Source organism: Mesocricetus auratus, unplaced genomic scaffold, assembly GCF_017639785.1.
Source record: "Mesocricetus auratus isolate SY011 unplaced genomic scaffold, BCM_Maur_2.0 Super-Scaffold_100037, whole genome shotgun sequence".
Taxonomy (NCBI): Eukaryota; Metazoa; Chordata; class Mammalia; order Rodentia; family Cricetidae; genus Mesocricetus; species Mesocricetus auratus.
Window position 1 is genome coordinate 7,902,803 of NW_024429215.1, and position 15,825 is coordinate 7,918,627.

The following is a 15,825-nucleotide window of genomic DNA, read 5'->3' on the forward strand; positions in this document are numbered from 1 at the left end:
ACAGCCGCCACCCGCTCGCCCGCCCGCCCGCCCCGGGGGCCGCCGGGAAGCGCCGCACGACAAGCGCCGCCCAGAGGCTCCACCGACCGCCCCGCCCACACCCCCTCCCACCCCCGTCCCCCGGACGGGACGTCGACGTCACGACGCTGCCCCGTAGCCCTCTGGGAAATGGAGTCCTCCCGGAGAAGACGCGCGGGACAGGCGCAGGTCGGGGTTAGAGAAGCGGGGCGCGGGCAGGGATGGGGTCGATAAACTCAGCCGAGGTTTTCGCCAGATTCGCTAAACCCCGAGGGACATCTGGGGATCCGGAGCTGGAAGGGTGGGGCCGCATGGAAATCCGCCAAAAGGCGCACGCCTTTCATCCCAGCGCTCGAGAAAGGCAGAGGCGGACGACTCTCTGAGTTCGAGGCCAGCCTGGCCCACAGAGCGAGTCCCAGGACAGCCAGAGCTACACAGGGAAACCCTGCCTAAAAATAATAATGATGATGATGATGATAGCAAAAAAGTTGCCTAAAGGAGGACGCGCCCCCAGGGAATGCTGGGATTCTGGGCCCAGAGGCGGGACGAGATGCCCAGGGGGATGCTGGGAAGTGTAGTTTTGTAAAGCGGTTAAACGATGGCGCCTGGGAGAATGATGGCGTATAGCGGAACCTGAACGATACAGGAATAAAAACTCCCGTGCTTTTTTGTGTTTTGTTGTGAGATAGCTTTGCCCTCGAACTCACTATATAACTGAGAATGTCTTAACTCCTGCCTCCATCTCCTAGTTGCTGGGTTTGCAGACGTTTGCTTGGTTTTGTTTGTTTTTTTGGGGGGTGGGAGTATTTTTGGTTTTTGAGACAGGCTCTCGCTATGTAGCCCTGCCTGGGCTGAAACTCGTTATGTGGACCAGGCTGGCCTCGAACTCACAGAAACTCGCCCGCTTCTGCCTGGTGTCAAAGGGGTGCCACCACGTCCGGCTTGTTTTGGTTTTGAATCTGCCCCTCCCGGCTTATTTTGGTTTTGAATCTGCTCCTCCCCGCATCAACCGATGAGGACAAGGGTTTGTCTTTTTTGAGCACCCTTTAGTCACGATGACTAGAACCGAGCCTGAGCGTAGGCAATGAGAAATGTTTTAGGGTGAATGAATGGGGCTCCCTAAGGCATCGGAAAGACCAAGGGCCCACGGGAAATTGAGTTCTCAAACCGTATTAAGAGACAATCGCCGCCAAGCTCCTCAGGGTTATTACTCTAAAACTCTGGGATAAAGTTCCCGTGCAAAATCCAAGGGACTCGGATAACATAGGGCAAGCTGGGAAATGTAGTCTCGGGGCCACGCCTCCTAAAGGGTTCAACCCCAGACTTCCAAATGTGCCTCAGAACCCAAGGTACCCAGGAAAGCCAGTTTCCAGATCAAGAAAAGCCCATATGGTCTCTAACAGTAATCCCTTGAGCACACCCGGAAAAAAGGCTCCCAAAGAGCGGAGTCCAAAATGACTACACACTTTTCCTTAGCCCACTGGAGACTGCGGAGGACACCAGGAGATGTGATTCCGATGGTATCAACGCTCTCCGGGCATGCTGGGATTTGTAGTACAAATTTGATGTGTCCGTAGGTTTGGAAGTTTTATAATACACCCAACAGACAAAAGAACACCTTGATCTTTCAAGTATCTTCCCCCAAAAATCCAGTTTGAGAAGGATAGAAACGCTTTGAGACAGAAACACAAACGCACCAAAATAGGACAGAAAGCTGCCAAATTTATACAGAGAAAACAAACGTTTTCCTAAAAGGTCATTAAGGCAGCTCCATTCACTCCGTAACCCTTGGATTTCTGAATGAGAAATAAATCACAAGCCCTTGCAAGGTCTGGGGAATAATGATCATAATTCCAAAAGGATAAGATGTGACTTGCCTAAACCACACACACACACACACACACACACACACACACACACACACACACACCAGATATTTCAACCCCTGGGGTCCAGAAGGAAGGAGATCACTGACTCCAAAGAATGTCTTTTGATTTCCAACCCCTGACCATGGCACACACGAACACCGTACCAACGCACACACAAAATAGATGTTTATAAACTTATCCATAAAATAAGGCTACACCAATGCGCAGATAGAGGTAAGGCTGCTATCCGCCTGTTTTGGTCTGATTGTTGTTTGTGTTGAGTTTCGGTTTTTAAAGCAGGATCTTCTCCTGTCCCATCTCTCTCAAATTCTGGGATTATACTCATGCCCCTACACACACCTAGCCTCTGGGTGTGTTATTTTAAACTATCCCTAGAAGAATTCATTAACTTGTACAACCAGTTTAAATTCAAGAGTCAATTAATTTATAAATTAATTTTTCAGGGACACCTACACTGGACCAACAGTTAGGATGTCTTGAGATTATTAGTGTCCTGAAAGATTGTATTCTCTCAAATGACACCTCCAACTAAGGAACAGAAAGAAATTCTCTCTCCAGATGGAGTCTGGCCACTGCAATTATAGGAGAAGATTAGACCCCAACCCGGAAAATCACGATCACTTTGTTTAAAGATCCAATCACGTTGTGTGTCTACACATTGGCGCAGGTACAAAAGTGCACCGCTAGAGGGCATCAGATCTCCTGTAGAAGGAGTTACAGGGTATTGTAGGTCATCTGACATGGGTTTTGGGTCCTCTGAAAGAGCAGCAAGAACTCTTAACCTTTTGAGCCATCTCTGCAGCTCCAGAATCCCACATCATTTTTTTAAATTATCCTATTCCTTTGTACATGTATGCTCATGTATGCCAACACACATGGTGGTCAGAGGACAACCTGCAGGAATTGTGTCTCTCCTTCTATCATGTGCGTCCTGGAGAGCCAATCCAACCCAGGTGGCAGGGCTTGGCAGGACACACCTTTACCTGCTGAGTTATGTCCTGGGCCCTAGAAATCACGTCTTTTAGATCTATTCAAGTTATCAGCCTTCTACCTGTCACTTGCTTCTCATTCTCCCCTCCCCCTAGCATTCCTGTTTACTGTCACTATTTTTGAGACACGGTCTCATGGAGCCCAGGATGGTCTTGAACTCACTGTGTAGCCAAAGATAACCTTGAAATCCTGACGCTCCTGTCTCCGCCTCCCAGGTGCTGGGATTCCAGGCACATCCCGTTTAAGCAGCACTAGAGATTTAACTCAGGGTCTCATGAGTGCTAGACAAGCCATACTCCCAGCCATGAATCTGATATCTCTTTAATGACAATTGAAGACTCTCCCAGGCAACATGGAGACGACATCAGCCAACCCACACAGCCAGCCACGCATAACGACAACACTCAAGGACTCAAGCGGATGTCTGGAGAGTCTTTATTTTGAGTTACAGACGGGACACACTCCAGCGGCTCCTGGGCTCCATACAAGGGGGCGTGTCCTGGCAGTCTCACTTCCAGCGGCCTCCAACTCGACCCTTCCCAGCCCCCTTTCGGCTGTGGGAGAAGAAGGTGGTGTCAGGAAGAGGCTCCCAGCCTCCGAGATAAGCTTAACACAGCCCCTTTAAAATTAAGGAAGTCTGCCAAATACCCACCCCCACCCAGAGGAAAGAGAGAGCAGAGGCCACCAGTGCTGTTTCTTTTTCTTTTTTTTTTTTTCGCCGAAGTGGGCATGGAGTCAGGGCCTCACACACATTAAATATAACTCTACACTGAGCCACGCCCCCTGCCTCACTGGGGATTCCAGGCAGGGGCTCTACCACTGAACCATGCTCCCAGCCCCTCACTGGGGAATTCTAGGCAGGGGCTCTACCACTGAGCCACACCCCAGCCCCTCACTGGGGGATTCTAGGCAGGGGCTCTACCATTGAGCCACACCCCCATTAAGGGCATAATTCCTAGTAGGTGGTAGGTGGCCATGTGGGAGTTGACTTTCTTGGGTTAGTTCAGAGAACACTCGCAACTTTATGAGTAAGGGGCCCGAGGGTGAAGGAAGGGTGAGCTGACGTTGGTGACATGCGTGCAACAGTGCTCAGTGAGGCTGGAACAGCAGAGAAAATGCTAGAAAAGGAGACTGAGCAGTGAGCAGCCTGGATATGATGGAACACATCTCTGCCCTGAAGAGGATGAAGCAGGAGGACCACCAAGAGTTTGAGGACAACCTGACTTAAATTGAAACAACAACAACAGAAAAAAAAAAGTCAGGTATGATGGTTCTGCAATCCCTGTACTTGAGAAGCAGAGGCAGGAAAGTGTCGGGAGTTCAAGGACAGCCTCAACTACAAATGGAGTTCAAGGTCATTCTTGCTTACAGGAGACCTTGTCTTAATAACAAGAAATAGAGAGAAGGGAAAGGGGCAGGAAGTGGAGGGACAGATAACGAGGAGGAGGAGGAAGGGAGGAAGGGAGGGAGGGAGGGAGGGAGGGAGGGAGGGAGGAAGGGAGGGAGGGAGGGAGGGAGGGAGGGAGGAAGGGAGGGAGAAGAAAGAGGGGAGCTGAGAAGCTCAGGGTAAAGGTGCTTGCAGACAAGCCTAGGACCTGAGTTTCAACTCTGGGACCCACTCGATAGAAGGAGAAAACCAACTTGCTAGAGTCATCCTTTTGCACCAAGGTACCACAAGCATGTGCGCGCGCGCACACACACACACACACACTGTGATACAAAAAGTGTGTAGAATATGTACTCAGAAAGAAAGAGATGGAAGGAAGCAGAGAGGGAGGGTGACTGAAACCAAAGAGCTGATAAGGAGGAGCAAGAGACTGGAGTGCAGCACTCAGGAGGCGGAAGCCAGAGGACCAGGAGTTCAAGGCCAGCCTCAGCTACCTAGTGAGCCTGGGATGCATGAAACCTTGCCTTAAAAATAAACAGACAAAAAACAAAACCCAGAGCAGTGAGTCATGCCAATCATCCCCACATACCACCCGTTTGAGGCAAGAGGATCTGCTACTGGTTCAAAGAAAGCCTGGGCTACAAAATGAGTTTCAGGCCAGCCTGGGCTACAAAGTAAGTCTTTGTCTATAAATAATAAATTAACTAAAAAAATAAACCCATGAAAACAGTTACAAAAAGGATGTCTCAGGGAGCAAAGACATGTAAGATGCCAAAATGAGGGCTGGAGAGATGGCTCAGTGGTTAAGAGCACTGGCTGCTGTTCCTGAGGTTCTGAGTTCAATTCCCAGCAACCACATTGTGCCACAACCATCTATAACGAGATCTGGTGCCGGGCGGTGGTGCCGCACGACTTTAATCCCAGCACTTGGGAGGCAGAGGCAGGCGGATCTCTGTGAGTTCGAGGCCAGGCTGGACTGATAGCCTCCAAAACAATACAGAGAAACCCTGTCTCGTAAAAACCAAAAAAAAAAAAAAAAAAAAAAAAAAAGGGCTGGAGAGATAGCTCAGCCGTTAAAGGCTAGGCTCACAACCAAAAATATAAGAGATCTGGTGCCCTCTTCTGGCCTGCAGGTATACATGCAGAGAACACTGTATACATGATTAAATCTTTTTAAAAAAAAGATAGGCTGGGCATTGGTGGTGCACGCCTTTAATCCCAGCACTCGGGAGGCAGAGGCAGGCGGATCTCTGTGAGTTCGAGGCCAGCCTGGTCTACAGAGCTAGTTCCAGGACAGCCTCCAAAACAATACAGAGAAACCCTGCCTCGAAAAACCAAAAAAAAAAAAAAAAAAAAAAAAAAAGATAGCACTTTAAAGAAAATGATACTTTGAGAATTCTCTGTTTTAGAGCCGGGTGGTGGTAGTGGTGGCAGGTGGATCTCTGTAAGTTTGAGGCCATCCTGGTCTACAGAGTGAGTTCCAGGACAGCCTCCAAAGTTACAGAAACCCTGCCTCAAAAAAAAAAAAAAAAAACAACAAACACAAAACAAAAACCAAAAGAAAAACATGCCAAGTGGGGGGGGGAGGGAGGGAGGCAGGGAGGGAGGCAGCACTTACAATTTCTGGGCGTGGCTGATGCGGTTGTACAGCACATTGATCTGTAGAACAAGAAGCCAGGCTAGGTGCAGGTGCCCAACCAAAACCCTGCCTGCCACCCCTGTCACCCAGCCTGGACCCCAACAGAGGCAGGTCCCACCTCGTATTTCTGCTGCTTCAGTTTCTCCATCAGGTCAAATTTCTCCGACTCGAGCTGGTGTATCCATTCTGACAGCTCCTGGGCCTTCTCCCTGGCAGGAGGAAAATAACTGGGATGCAGCAAGACTGTGTTCTGAGCCCAGAAAGGTTGCAACACCTACCCCCAAGTCACACAGCAAGTCTCTTTGAGTTTGGTACAGCTGGTATGTTGGGCGGATATTACTTTAACTATGTAAAGATGTGTTACATTTGTTTATGTTGGGCAGATATTACTTTAACTCTGTAAAGATGTGTTACATTTGTTTATATTGTGGGATGTTAAACTATATAAAGATGTGTTACATTTGTTTATGTTGTGGAATGTAACTTTTAACTATGTAAAGGTGTGTTGCATTTGTCTCTGACCCATTTGTTTAGTTGTGTAAAGATGTGTTGCTGTTTCACCTTGCCTGCCTAAGGCACCTGATTGGTCTAATAAAAAGCTGACCGGTCAGTAGCTAGGCAGGAGAGGGATAGGCGGGGCTGGCAGGCAGGGAGAATAAGTAGGAGGAGGAATCCAGGGTGGAGGGAGGGAGAGCAAGGGAGAAAAAGGGTGAGATGTCTGGAGCCAGTAAGTTAACCAGACACAGAGTAGTCAAAATGTAGATGAAGAGAAACAGGCTAATGTAAGTTATAAGAGCTGGTGGGACAAGCCTAAGATAAGACCAAGCTTTTGTAACTAAATTAACTCTCCATGTCTTGATTTGCGAACTGGTGAGTGGCCCAAAAGAAAGCCAACTACCTTGGTACATTCTTGTTAAGATTGGAGGCTGAAGTTTTAAAATATGGCCACTTTCTGAAATGGAGGTCTCCCAAAGGAGAGAAGCATGTGATGTGATGGCTGGGAGCCCCAGAATCAGAAAGATGTTTGGTTTTTATTTATTGCCTATGTATTTATTTAGTGTGTGTGTGTGTGTGTGTGTGTGTGTGTGTGTGTGTGTGTGTGTGTGTTTAGTTTTGATTTCTGAGACAAGGTCTCATGTAACCCAAGCTTCAATATATAGGAGAGGATGGCCCTGAACTTCTGCTCCTCCTGCTCTAACTCTGGAATGGTAGGATTCCATCTGGATGAGGGAGGGGGCATTATGAATGCCAGACTCAGGACAGACTGCATCTGAGTGACACTTTAAACAGAGAAAGCAACAGTGGCCCACAAGAGGAATGCCACTTGCCTAAAGTGACACAGCATCAAGGCTCACACCCAGAACATTACCCATGGAGACCTTAAGAGAGCCACAGGTGTTTCTGTAGTTACTTGTCCCACCATGTCCTGCTGCCCTTCTCAGCCCCAAATAAACGCACAGATGCTATATTAATTATAAAACTGTTGGATGATGGCTAAGGCTTCTTATTGGCTAGCTCTGTCTTAATTATTAACCCATTTCTATAACTCTGTGTCTCTCCACATGGTCTTGGCTTACCAGAGAACGGCCAGACCTGTTACTCCTTTTAGCAGCTACATGGCATCTCCCTGTGGTGCCTCTCTGCCTACCTTTCCCAGAATTCTCCTCATCTCCTAGTCCCACCTATCTCCCTGCCTCTATTGGCCAATCAGTGTTTTATTCATCAACCAGTAAGAGAAACACATATACAGAAGGACATCCCCCATCAGACAGGCACTTACCGGAGCTGGTCCTCACCCATGTAGTCGATGTTCAAGGGTTTTTTCCTCTCAGACAGGATCCTGAGCTTCATCTCCCGGCCTGTCTGCCGCTTTCCGCGTTTCTGCTCAGCCTGGAGGGGGAGAAATCCCAAGCCAGGGATGTAACCTGGGGGCCAAATCAGTCATGGCCAGTGCCTCCACCAGATTCGAGGGGCCCAGGCTGCAGCCCTCCTCCCCCAGACACGGGAGTTCAAGTTCCATGCCTCCTCCATCAGACACAGGGGTACAGGCTCACTCTCCCCTTATACCCAGGCACCACCAGAAGGCTTTGTGGACCGATGGGGACAGAGACGTTCAGCAGGTGGCCACATGTTATCTAAAGCGACAGCTGCCCCCTTCTCCCCTCATCAATGGGGTCTAGGCTCAGTCCCCCTCCTCAGGACCAGCATTCTGAAGCTCTCCTTCCCCCTTCCTTGCAAACACAGATCCCACCCCCCCACCCCCAGCTTCCCAGGGCTAGACTCACCTTGACCAGGTAGCCCCCAAAATGAGCCCCCATGTTGGAGAGAACCTTCTTCTTTTTGGCATCGTCTTCTGCTCGCTTCTTGGCTTCCTCCTCCTCCTTCCTCATCTTCTCTTCCTGGGAAAACAGAGGGGTCCCCTCCATGTGACCCTAACGACTTGCGGGAGGGCGTGGGAGGAAGGCACTTGCCTGGGCAGTGGATGGCTTGGCTCCATCGTGAGTGACGATGGAGGATCCACTCCATGCATAGTTCACTGAGCCCTCAGATTTACAGAAATCCTCCTGCCTCAGCTTCTCCAGTGCTGGGACCATAGGTCTGAGCCCACCGCACCCAGCAAAGCTCAGTCATGGTGCTATGGTTTGAGTCTCTTGATCCAGCCATGCTTGAAGCAGCAGACTTTTTAATTTCTACGTAGTTTATCCTTTCACTAGAAAAAACCAACCCCTTACGCTACACATTGCAGGGACTCTCTGAGAACCACAGGGAACATCAGAAACGGGAAAGGAAGACACCTACCGCCAGCTTGGCTTGCCGCTCTCTCTCCTTTTCGGTTCTGAATCGCTGCTGCTCAGCTCTCTCTGCGCGACGCCTCTCCTGGGGTGTGTGTGGGGGGGTGTGGAAGAGAGGAGGATAGCGGAGGGGGATTGGAGGCTAGCCTCCCCCTCCCCATTTATCCCTCCCTCCACCAGTAGGCAGCAAAGAGATAAGTGTGGTTTCTTTTGTTTATCTCCCTTTTTTGGGATAGGCTCAGATAGCCCAGGCTGGTCTCAAACTCGTGGCAACCTGCCTTCCTTGGCCTCCTAAGTGCACACCTGGAGTGCAACCACCCGGTGCCCCCACTGTTTCTCCCGGAGACCCCAAAGCACTTCACGGAGGAAGGGAAGAGGAGGGACCGAAGGACTCGGCATCCCCGGCCTCCCAGACTCACGATGCGATCTTTCAGCGCAATGAGCTCCTCTTCCTCCTTTTTCCGCTGCTCGAAGTGCACATCAATGAGAGTCTGCAGCTCCAGTAAGTCTTTCTCCATGCGCTTCCGGTGGATGTCCTGCAGAGGGAGCCCGTGAGGCAGTGGGACCAGGCCCTAGAGCCGCCCCTCCCAGCCCCAGGGGATGATTGACAGCTAGCTGGGACGGCTTCCAGCAGATGTCAGCAAAGCATACCTTGCTGACAATAGGGCCCCCCCGAGGTAAATAAATCCGGGCATTTCAAGAAGGGAGCAAAGAGGGGCACCTATCAGAATGGGCTCAAGGCGCTGAGGAACCAACTAGTACGTCTGGGGTGGGACACCTGTCACTTACATCAAAGTCCACACGCTCCCCTTCTGGGATCTTGGGAGGGATCAACGGAGGCACCACAGGACGGCTGTGGGGACAGAAGAGGAAAGAGGTCATCAGCCGGCTGACCTCCCTCACCCACCTCACCACATGCAGTTCGAAGTGACAGCTGCCCCTGAGTCTGTGTGGAGACCCCAGTCAGAAAATACACTGTTTGAGCATACTGGGTTTAATAAAACTTGTAAAACTGATTGCCTGTTTTGACATTCTTGTAAAAAAAAAAAATGAGCAGGGCTTGATGGCACAAACCTGTCGTCCGATCTACTCGGGAATCAGAGGCAAGTTTGGGGCCTGCATGGTCTACAGGGAAGCTAAGGCTATCCCTGGAAACTTTTGATACCCGGCCTCAAACTAAAAAGTAAAAACAGGACTGGGGATGTGGCTCAGTGGTAGAGTCCCTGCCTAGAATCTTCTAGTGAGGGGCTGTGGCTGTGGCTCGGTGGTAGAACCCCTGCCTAGAATTCCCCAGTGAGGAGCTGTGGCTGTGGCTCAGTGGTAGAGCCCCTGCCTAGAATCCCCCAGTGAGGGGCTGGGGGTGTGGCTCAGTGGTAGAGCCCCTGCCTAGAATGCCCCAGTGAGGGGCTGGGAGTGTGAGTCAAGATGGGGCACTTGGGTCAAACATATAAGGCCATAGGCTGAACACTCTACATTAAAAAGGGGGTCAGGGAGCCGGGCGTTGGTGGTACACACCTTTAATCCCAGCACTCGGGAGGCAGAGGCAGGCAGATCTCTGTGAGTTCGAGGCCAGCCTGGTCTACAGAGCGAGTTCCAGGACAGGCTCCAAAACAACATAGAGAAACCCTGCCTCAGAAAAAAAAGAGGCGGGGGAGGGGCAGAGATAGCTCAGCAATCAAAAGCCAAGCCTGAGGATCTGAGGTCCATTCCCTGGGACCCACATGGTGGAGAGAGAGCTCTGCAAGTCATCCTCTGAACTCCACACGTGTGCCGTTTCCGTGCACCGCCGTGCTCACCCTCACACAAAAATAAATAATACAAGTTTTAAAGTTTAAAATGTATGGCTTTCGTGTAATTGTTGTATGCTCCACGACATTCCATCTCTCTCTCTCTCTCTCTCTCTCTCTCTCTCTCTCTCTCTCTCTCTCTGGTCTTTTTTTCAAGTCAGGGTTTCTCTGTATTGCCTTGGAGGCTGTCCTGGAACTCGCTCTGTAGACCAGACTGGCCTCGAACTCACAGAGATCTGCCTGCCTCTTCCTCCCAAGTGCTGGGATTAAAGGTGTGCACCACCAATGCCCAGCTCCAGTCTCTTTTTTAAAATGTTTTTCTTTAATTTTATGCACTTGGGTTCTCTGCCCACTGTCTGTGCAGTGTGTGTGTGTGTGTGTGTGTGTGTGTGTGTGTGTGTGTGTGTGATGCCCACAGGGGCCAGAAGAGGGCATTGGATCCCCTGGAACTGGAGTTCCAGATGCTTGTGAACCACCACGTGGGAGCTGGGAACTGAACCTCAGTTCCCCTAGAAGAGCAGCCAGTGCTCTTAACTTCTGAGCCATCTCTCCAGTCCCTAAAATTGTATTTCAAGTGTAAGCACGGAGCCCAGGGCTCATGCATGCTAAGCTCCATAAACTCTAAAGATATATCTTCTATAGGTAACTCATGGTTACCCCAGCTGTGTTAATGTCCTGCTACTGGCTGTTTCACGGCAAGTGTGTCCAGCCCTAACAAGAAAAAGGCATCTGCATGTTAGGACACCTACAGTTTCTGTTAACAGCTGTGATTTGAGATCGACAAAACCTACAGATGTTGAAGTTGGAATGACCGAGGCCACTGTACTGAGGGTGCAGCAACACTGTGCCCAGATCACACTCTTTCCCAAGAGTCATGTCGACAGACACTTCCTGAATAATTCATATGTCACCACGCTCCACGGGTTGGCAAGGTTCATCTTCCTAAGGGTCTCTAAACCGTGGCCCTAACAGCGCCACCCCAGGCCTCTTCCCTGCCTTAGCCACACTCTCAGATGACCTGGTTCTGCATCCAGACTGAGTGTGTGTGTGTGTGTGTGTGTGTGTGTGTGTGTCTGTCTGTCTGTCTGTACATAGACATATATGCTCAACTTTGCCTGTAAGACATGGATTTCCTTGCTTACAATGCACCCAATACCTTCTCCAACTAGCAAGATCATCCATCCATCCATCCATCCATCCATCCATCCATCCATCAGGAAACCTGCCTTGATTTGCCTGGGCTGCCACCGAGCTATTCTAGAACCCCGTCCCTTATTATTATAGCAGACCTGCTTCACAATGTAGGAAGGCCCTGGACTTCTTGCTGTAAGAATTAAAGTTGGCTGTTTCAAGTCCCCCCCATCTCTCTGCTTTTCGGGTGCCCTGTCTCTGCAGGTGGGGGAGCATGGCATGACCCGTTTGTGATCTCACCTGGGCTTGGGGCGCTCTTCTTCTGGTGGCAATGCAGGGAATACAAAAAGATAATTAGCAAGAATTGAATGCAGAGCTTGCCACCCCTTAGAGGAAACCCAAGGATGACAGGAGCTCTGGGGAAAGGCCATTAAGAGAGGGAAGGGGCATCAAGGTGGCCAGAAGGGAGGAGGAGGCTCACTCGCATCACATATACATTCTGCATTGGTGTGGGTACACCCGGTCTCCAAATTCTGGAAACCCAACGGACCAAACTCCTGACTGTCTACGGATTATATGTCCCCTGTATCCTGCCTTCCCCGTGCTGCCCAGCAATGGAGGGGATCCCATCTCTTCTCCTCATTCAGGGACCCCAGATCTCTGTCCCCAGGCCCCTGCTCCTTTGGGACACAGACCATCCCACACCCCACTCTTAATAGTATCCTAAAATTCAACTTCCTTTTAGATCATGCCTGTAATCTTAGCACTTGGGAGGCTGAAGCAGGAGGATTGCTATGAGTTCAAGGCCAACCGAGGCTTATATATTCAGTTTCAGGTCAACTTGAGCTAACAGGTTGAGACTCTCTCAAAAAACAACAAATAAATAAGTAAACAAACAAACTGAGCATGGTGATGAACACCTGCAATCCCGGCACTCGAGAGGCTGAGGCAGGAAGGTTGCTGCAAGTTCGAGGCCATCCTGGACTATATGAGGCCCTGTCTCAAAAAAAAAAAAAACCAAACAAACAAAACATAATGTAAGGTTTAAAAAATTCAGGCCCCAACCTTCGAATGTATATAGGGGAGAAATATAACATACAGATTTGGGGGCCAAAAAGAGAGGCGATGGGGCACCTCTCCGACAACACTCAACTTTTCTAGTAAGCATTCTTCCAAGATTGGAATGAAGGCTTGCACAACACTCCCTTTAAGGAAGGGAAAATGATTAAGAGACACGCAAGGCAATTTCCCTTCACGGCCACCGGAGGGCGCAGGGCCCCAGGGGCTTAAAGGATGAGGCTGGGCGGGGCTGGGCAGATCATCCAGGAGCCTATGGGGGTGATGGTGGACGGCGGACCTGCTGATGTCGGGGTCCCCAGACACCCCGAATCAATCCCAGGAACCGAAGAAGCTATGGTTACCTCGCTCTGCCACCGGCTCCGGCTCCTCGGGGGCTGAGAGGGGCAGGAGAAGAAGCAAGATTTGGGAGGTGCAGGGAGGGGCAGCCGCACGGTAGCATAAAGGGATGGGTGGGGAGAGAAGCGAGACGCTGTTAAAGAACGGACCCGGGATCCTTCAGCCCAACACCTTGTTCCGTCTCCCACCGCACCCCCACCCCTACCCCGAGGCCTCCGAGAGCCTGCGGGATTCAGGCTCACCTTCCTCCTCCTCCACCGCCTCCTCATCTGGAAAGATGGGACACACAAAGAAGAGGTTAGATCCGGGGATAAGGAGCATCAGCTGTGCACCAGAGACTCGTGGGGTAGCCCCTCCCTCCTCAGACCCCGGAGATCAGGTCCCAGCCCTCCTCCCTCAGACCTGGGGTCTAAACCCAAGCCCTCGGTAGGAAAGCGAGCTAACAGCGTGCCCCAGCTGCAAGCGCAACAGGGAGCATTCCCACCTGTTGCCAGAAGTTTCCTTGGCAACAGCTTCAGACCATCCCACCCCCTCCTCTACTCCGAAGTGTGGCTGGATTACCACACCGTCCCCCTCAAGGAGCCCGCTCCGACCTGCTTCCTCCAGCCCCTAAGCTGCCCTCTCCGCGCTCACCTTCCGCCTGCTCCCTAGAGGCATGGATAAGGAGAGAGAGGGAGAGAACGGAGGGTTAGACATCTTGGGGATGGAATGATCTGCCCGCATCGCGAGCCCCCAAGCCTGCCAGACGTCACCACTCACTCGTATTCTTGTTCTTCCGTGTCTGACATTCTGGAGTGACCTGCAGACCAGAGAAGAGAGGATGAGTGGGGAAGGTCCCCAAGGAAGAGGGCTGGCGCGCGGACTCCTGGATCTGAGGGAGGGGATATGGGTCTGGACCCGGGTCAGAGCAGGGAGAGGCTAGCACCTAGCATCCCGATTCGTGGAGACCAGGCCCCAGTCCCACCCCAAGCCTGTCTACCCTGCCCCCCCTCACCCCAGCTGTCTTCTTTTGTCCTATGACAGGTTCACGAGAACCCGATCCCAGTCGGGATTAGCAGATATTGGAAAAGGGACAGGGTTTGAAGACAATAGCTGCCCCACCCCTAGTGCTATTTCGGGGGGAATGTCACAGACAGAGAAACAGAGGACATTTCCCAATAAGGAATTGGAGAAATGGGACTCCCCCCCCCACTACCCCTCCTTCCACAGCCCCCTTGTTTGCCCAGCTTCTTTCCCATCACCGAGTATCCCTTTTCCCTTTCCCCTACATCCTGTGCAGCGATGGATGCATCGAGAACGGCTTCATCCTGATCCGCTAAAGACCTCAGCTCCCTCCCCCGGACTCTGCTCCTCCGGGCCTGAAAGTTCCCAGGTCGAGACCTTCAGTGCCCACAGGTTCCGAGATCCAAATCCCTTGTTATGTGAGACCAAGAAATCTTAGTGTCTCCAGATGACCAGGTGCCCAATTCACACTAGGACATATGTACCGGCGCTTACATTCTAAGACCCGCAAGATTTTGTGGGGGGATGGGAGGCTTGGAAGTTGGCGTTGAGACGGGGTCTCATATAACACAAGCTAGCCTTGAACTCGCCATGTAGCCAAAGATGACCTTGAATTCCTGATTCTTCCGCCTCCCAGAGTGCCAGATTACAGCCTGCACCTGTCTGATCCCCAGGCATAAGACCTCATCCAATAAAGCCTGACATCCGAACTCAGAGGTCCAATTGCAGCACCCTGGATTACCATGCAATGTCACCATTTCTAAAAATCCTCCTGCCTCAGTCTCTTGAGTGTTGGGACTTCCGGCCTGTATCACTGAGACCCCAGGCCCTAGTCCTTCCCCAGTTCCTCTGGCCTCAAGACTTCCCAAACCATTTGTCCTTCAAGAACAGCTCTCGGTTTCCTCCAGCCTCTGAGACCTCCCCAATTTTTTTTTTTTGAGATGGTGTTACTATGGAACCCTGAACTCTCTTCGCAAACCAGTCTAGACTTTGAACTCTTAGAGATCTACGTGCCTCTGCCTTCCAAACGCTTCCTCCACCATGTGAAGGAGGGCACCCCCAGATTCTGTAACCCACAAATCCTACCCCTCCGCACCGGCCATTCCAAGCCCTCCCAAAGGCTCAGGCTTTAGCTGGGTTGCTGCCGTCTTTACTCGCAACACTCAGTCAGGAAGCAGGATTGCTGCAAACTCAAGGCCAGCCTAGGCTACAGAATGAGACTGTCTCGAAGAAGGAGGAGGGGAGGAGGAGGAGGAGGAGGAGGAGGAGGAGGAGGAGGAGGAGGAGGAGGAGGAGGAGGAGGAGGAGGAGGAAACCCTGCTCTCTCTGTTCACACCTGGTTCCCACTGTTCCTGTCCTGCCCACACTCCAAAGAGCCCGGTTACCTGGGTCTGGATCCGCTGATGCTGTCAAGGCAATCGGAGGACTCTGAGGGCAGTGACGCACCCCCTGGGTTTATAGCTGGATGCTCAGCCCCGCCCCAGGTTGGAGGAGGGGGGCGAGGATTCCTCTGGTCAAACACCATCCCCCATGCTCAGAGCCTGCCTTGCCCCCTCTGGCTCCAGTTTTGGGGTCCATCTGCTTCAAGAACCCTGTTGGACTTCATCAACAACGCCCTAGAGTACGGGTTAGGTCAGGCACCCCACAAGCTCTCTTAGGGCACCCAACAATATCCTGAGCTTTGGAGTCCCCAAGACTGGAAGGAGTACAGGAAAAGGGGGCTTAGTGACAAAAACGTGGGGGGGGCTAAGAGAAACTAGAAACTTCCTGCTTT

The 15,825-nt window shown here is 51.3% G+C and overlaps 1 protein-coding gene across 2 annotated transcripts; it reads right to left on the reverse strand.

Moving 5' to 3' along the window:
• Nucleotides 1-3,316: 3,316 nt before the first annotated feature.
• On the reverse strand, nt 3,317-15,509 carry Tnnt1 (troponin T1, slow skeletal type). 2 transcript variants are annotated; one of them, XM_013123707.3, is made up of 14 exons: nt 15,437-15,509; nt 13,809-13,848; nt 13,683-13,696; nt 13,292-13,318; nt 13,055-13,087; nt 11,934-11,952; nt 9,505-9,568; nt 9,135-9,251; nt 8,723-8,800; nt 8,209-8,322; nt 7,704-7,813; nt 6,042-6,132; nt 5,903-5,943; nt 3,317-3,451 (listed from the first exon to the last, which is right to left on the reverse strand). In XM_013123707.3, exons 2-14 carry the CDS (start codon nt 13,835-13,837, stop codon nt 3,406-3,408), a joined length of 783 nt encoding a protein of 260 aa, XP_012979161.2. In that variant the 5' UTR covers nt 13,838-13,848; nt 15,437-15,509; the 3' UTR covers nt 3,317-3,405. The 2 variants fall into 2 exon arrangements, with proteins under 2 accessions (XP_012979161.2, XP_012979160.2); XM_013123706.3 differs by having other exon boundaries at nt 11,934-11,955; nt 15,437-15,508.
• Between the last annotated feature and the right edge of the window lie 316 nt (nt 15,510-15,825).

Excerpts from the sequence above, each read along its gene's own strand:
- Tnnt1 (XM_013123706.3), bottom strand. The coding sequence starts at position 13,837 with ATGTCAGACACGGAAGAACAAGAATACGA. Across the intron at positions 7,814-8,208 it reads TTGGGGGCTACCTGGTCAAG|GCTGAGCAGAAACGCGGAAA; the intron begins GTGAGTCTAGCC and ends CTCCCCCTCCAG. Across the intron at positions 3,452-5,902 it reads ATCAGCCACGCCCAGAAATT|CCGAAAGGGGGCTGGGAAGG; the intron begins GTAAGTGCTGCC and ends CTTCTCCCACAG.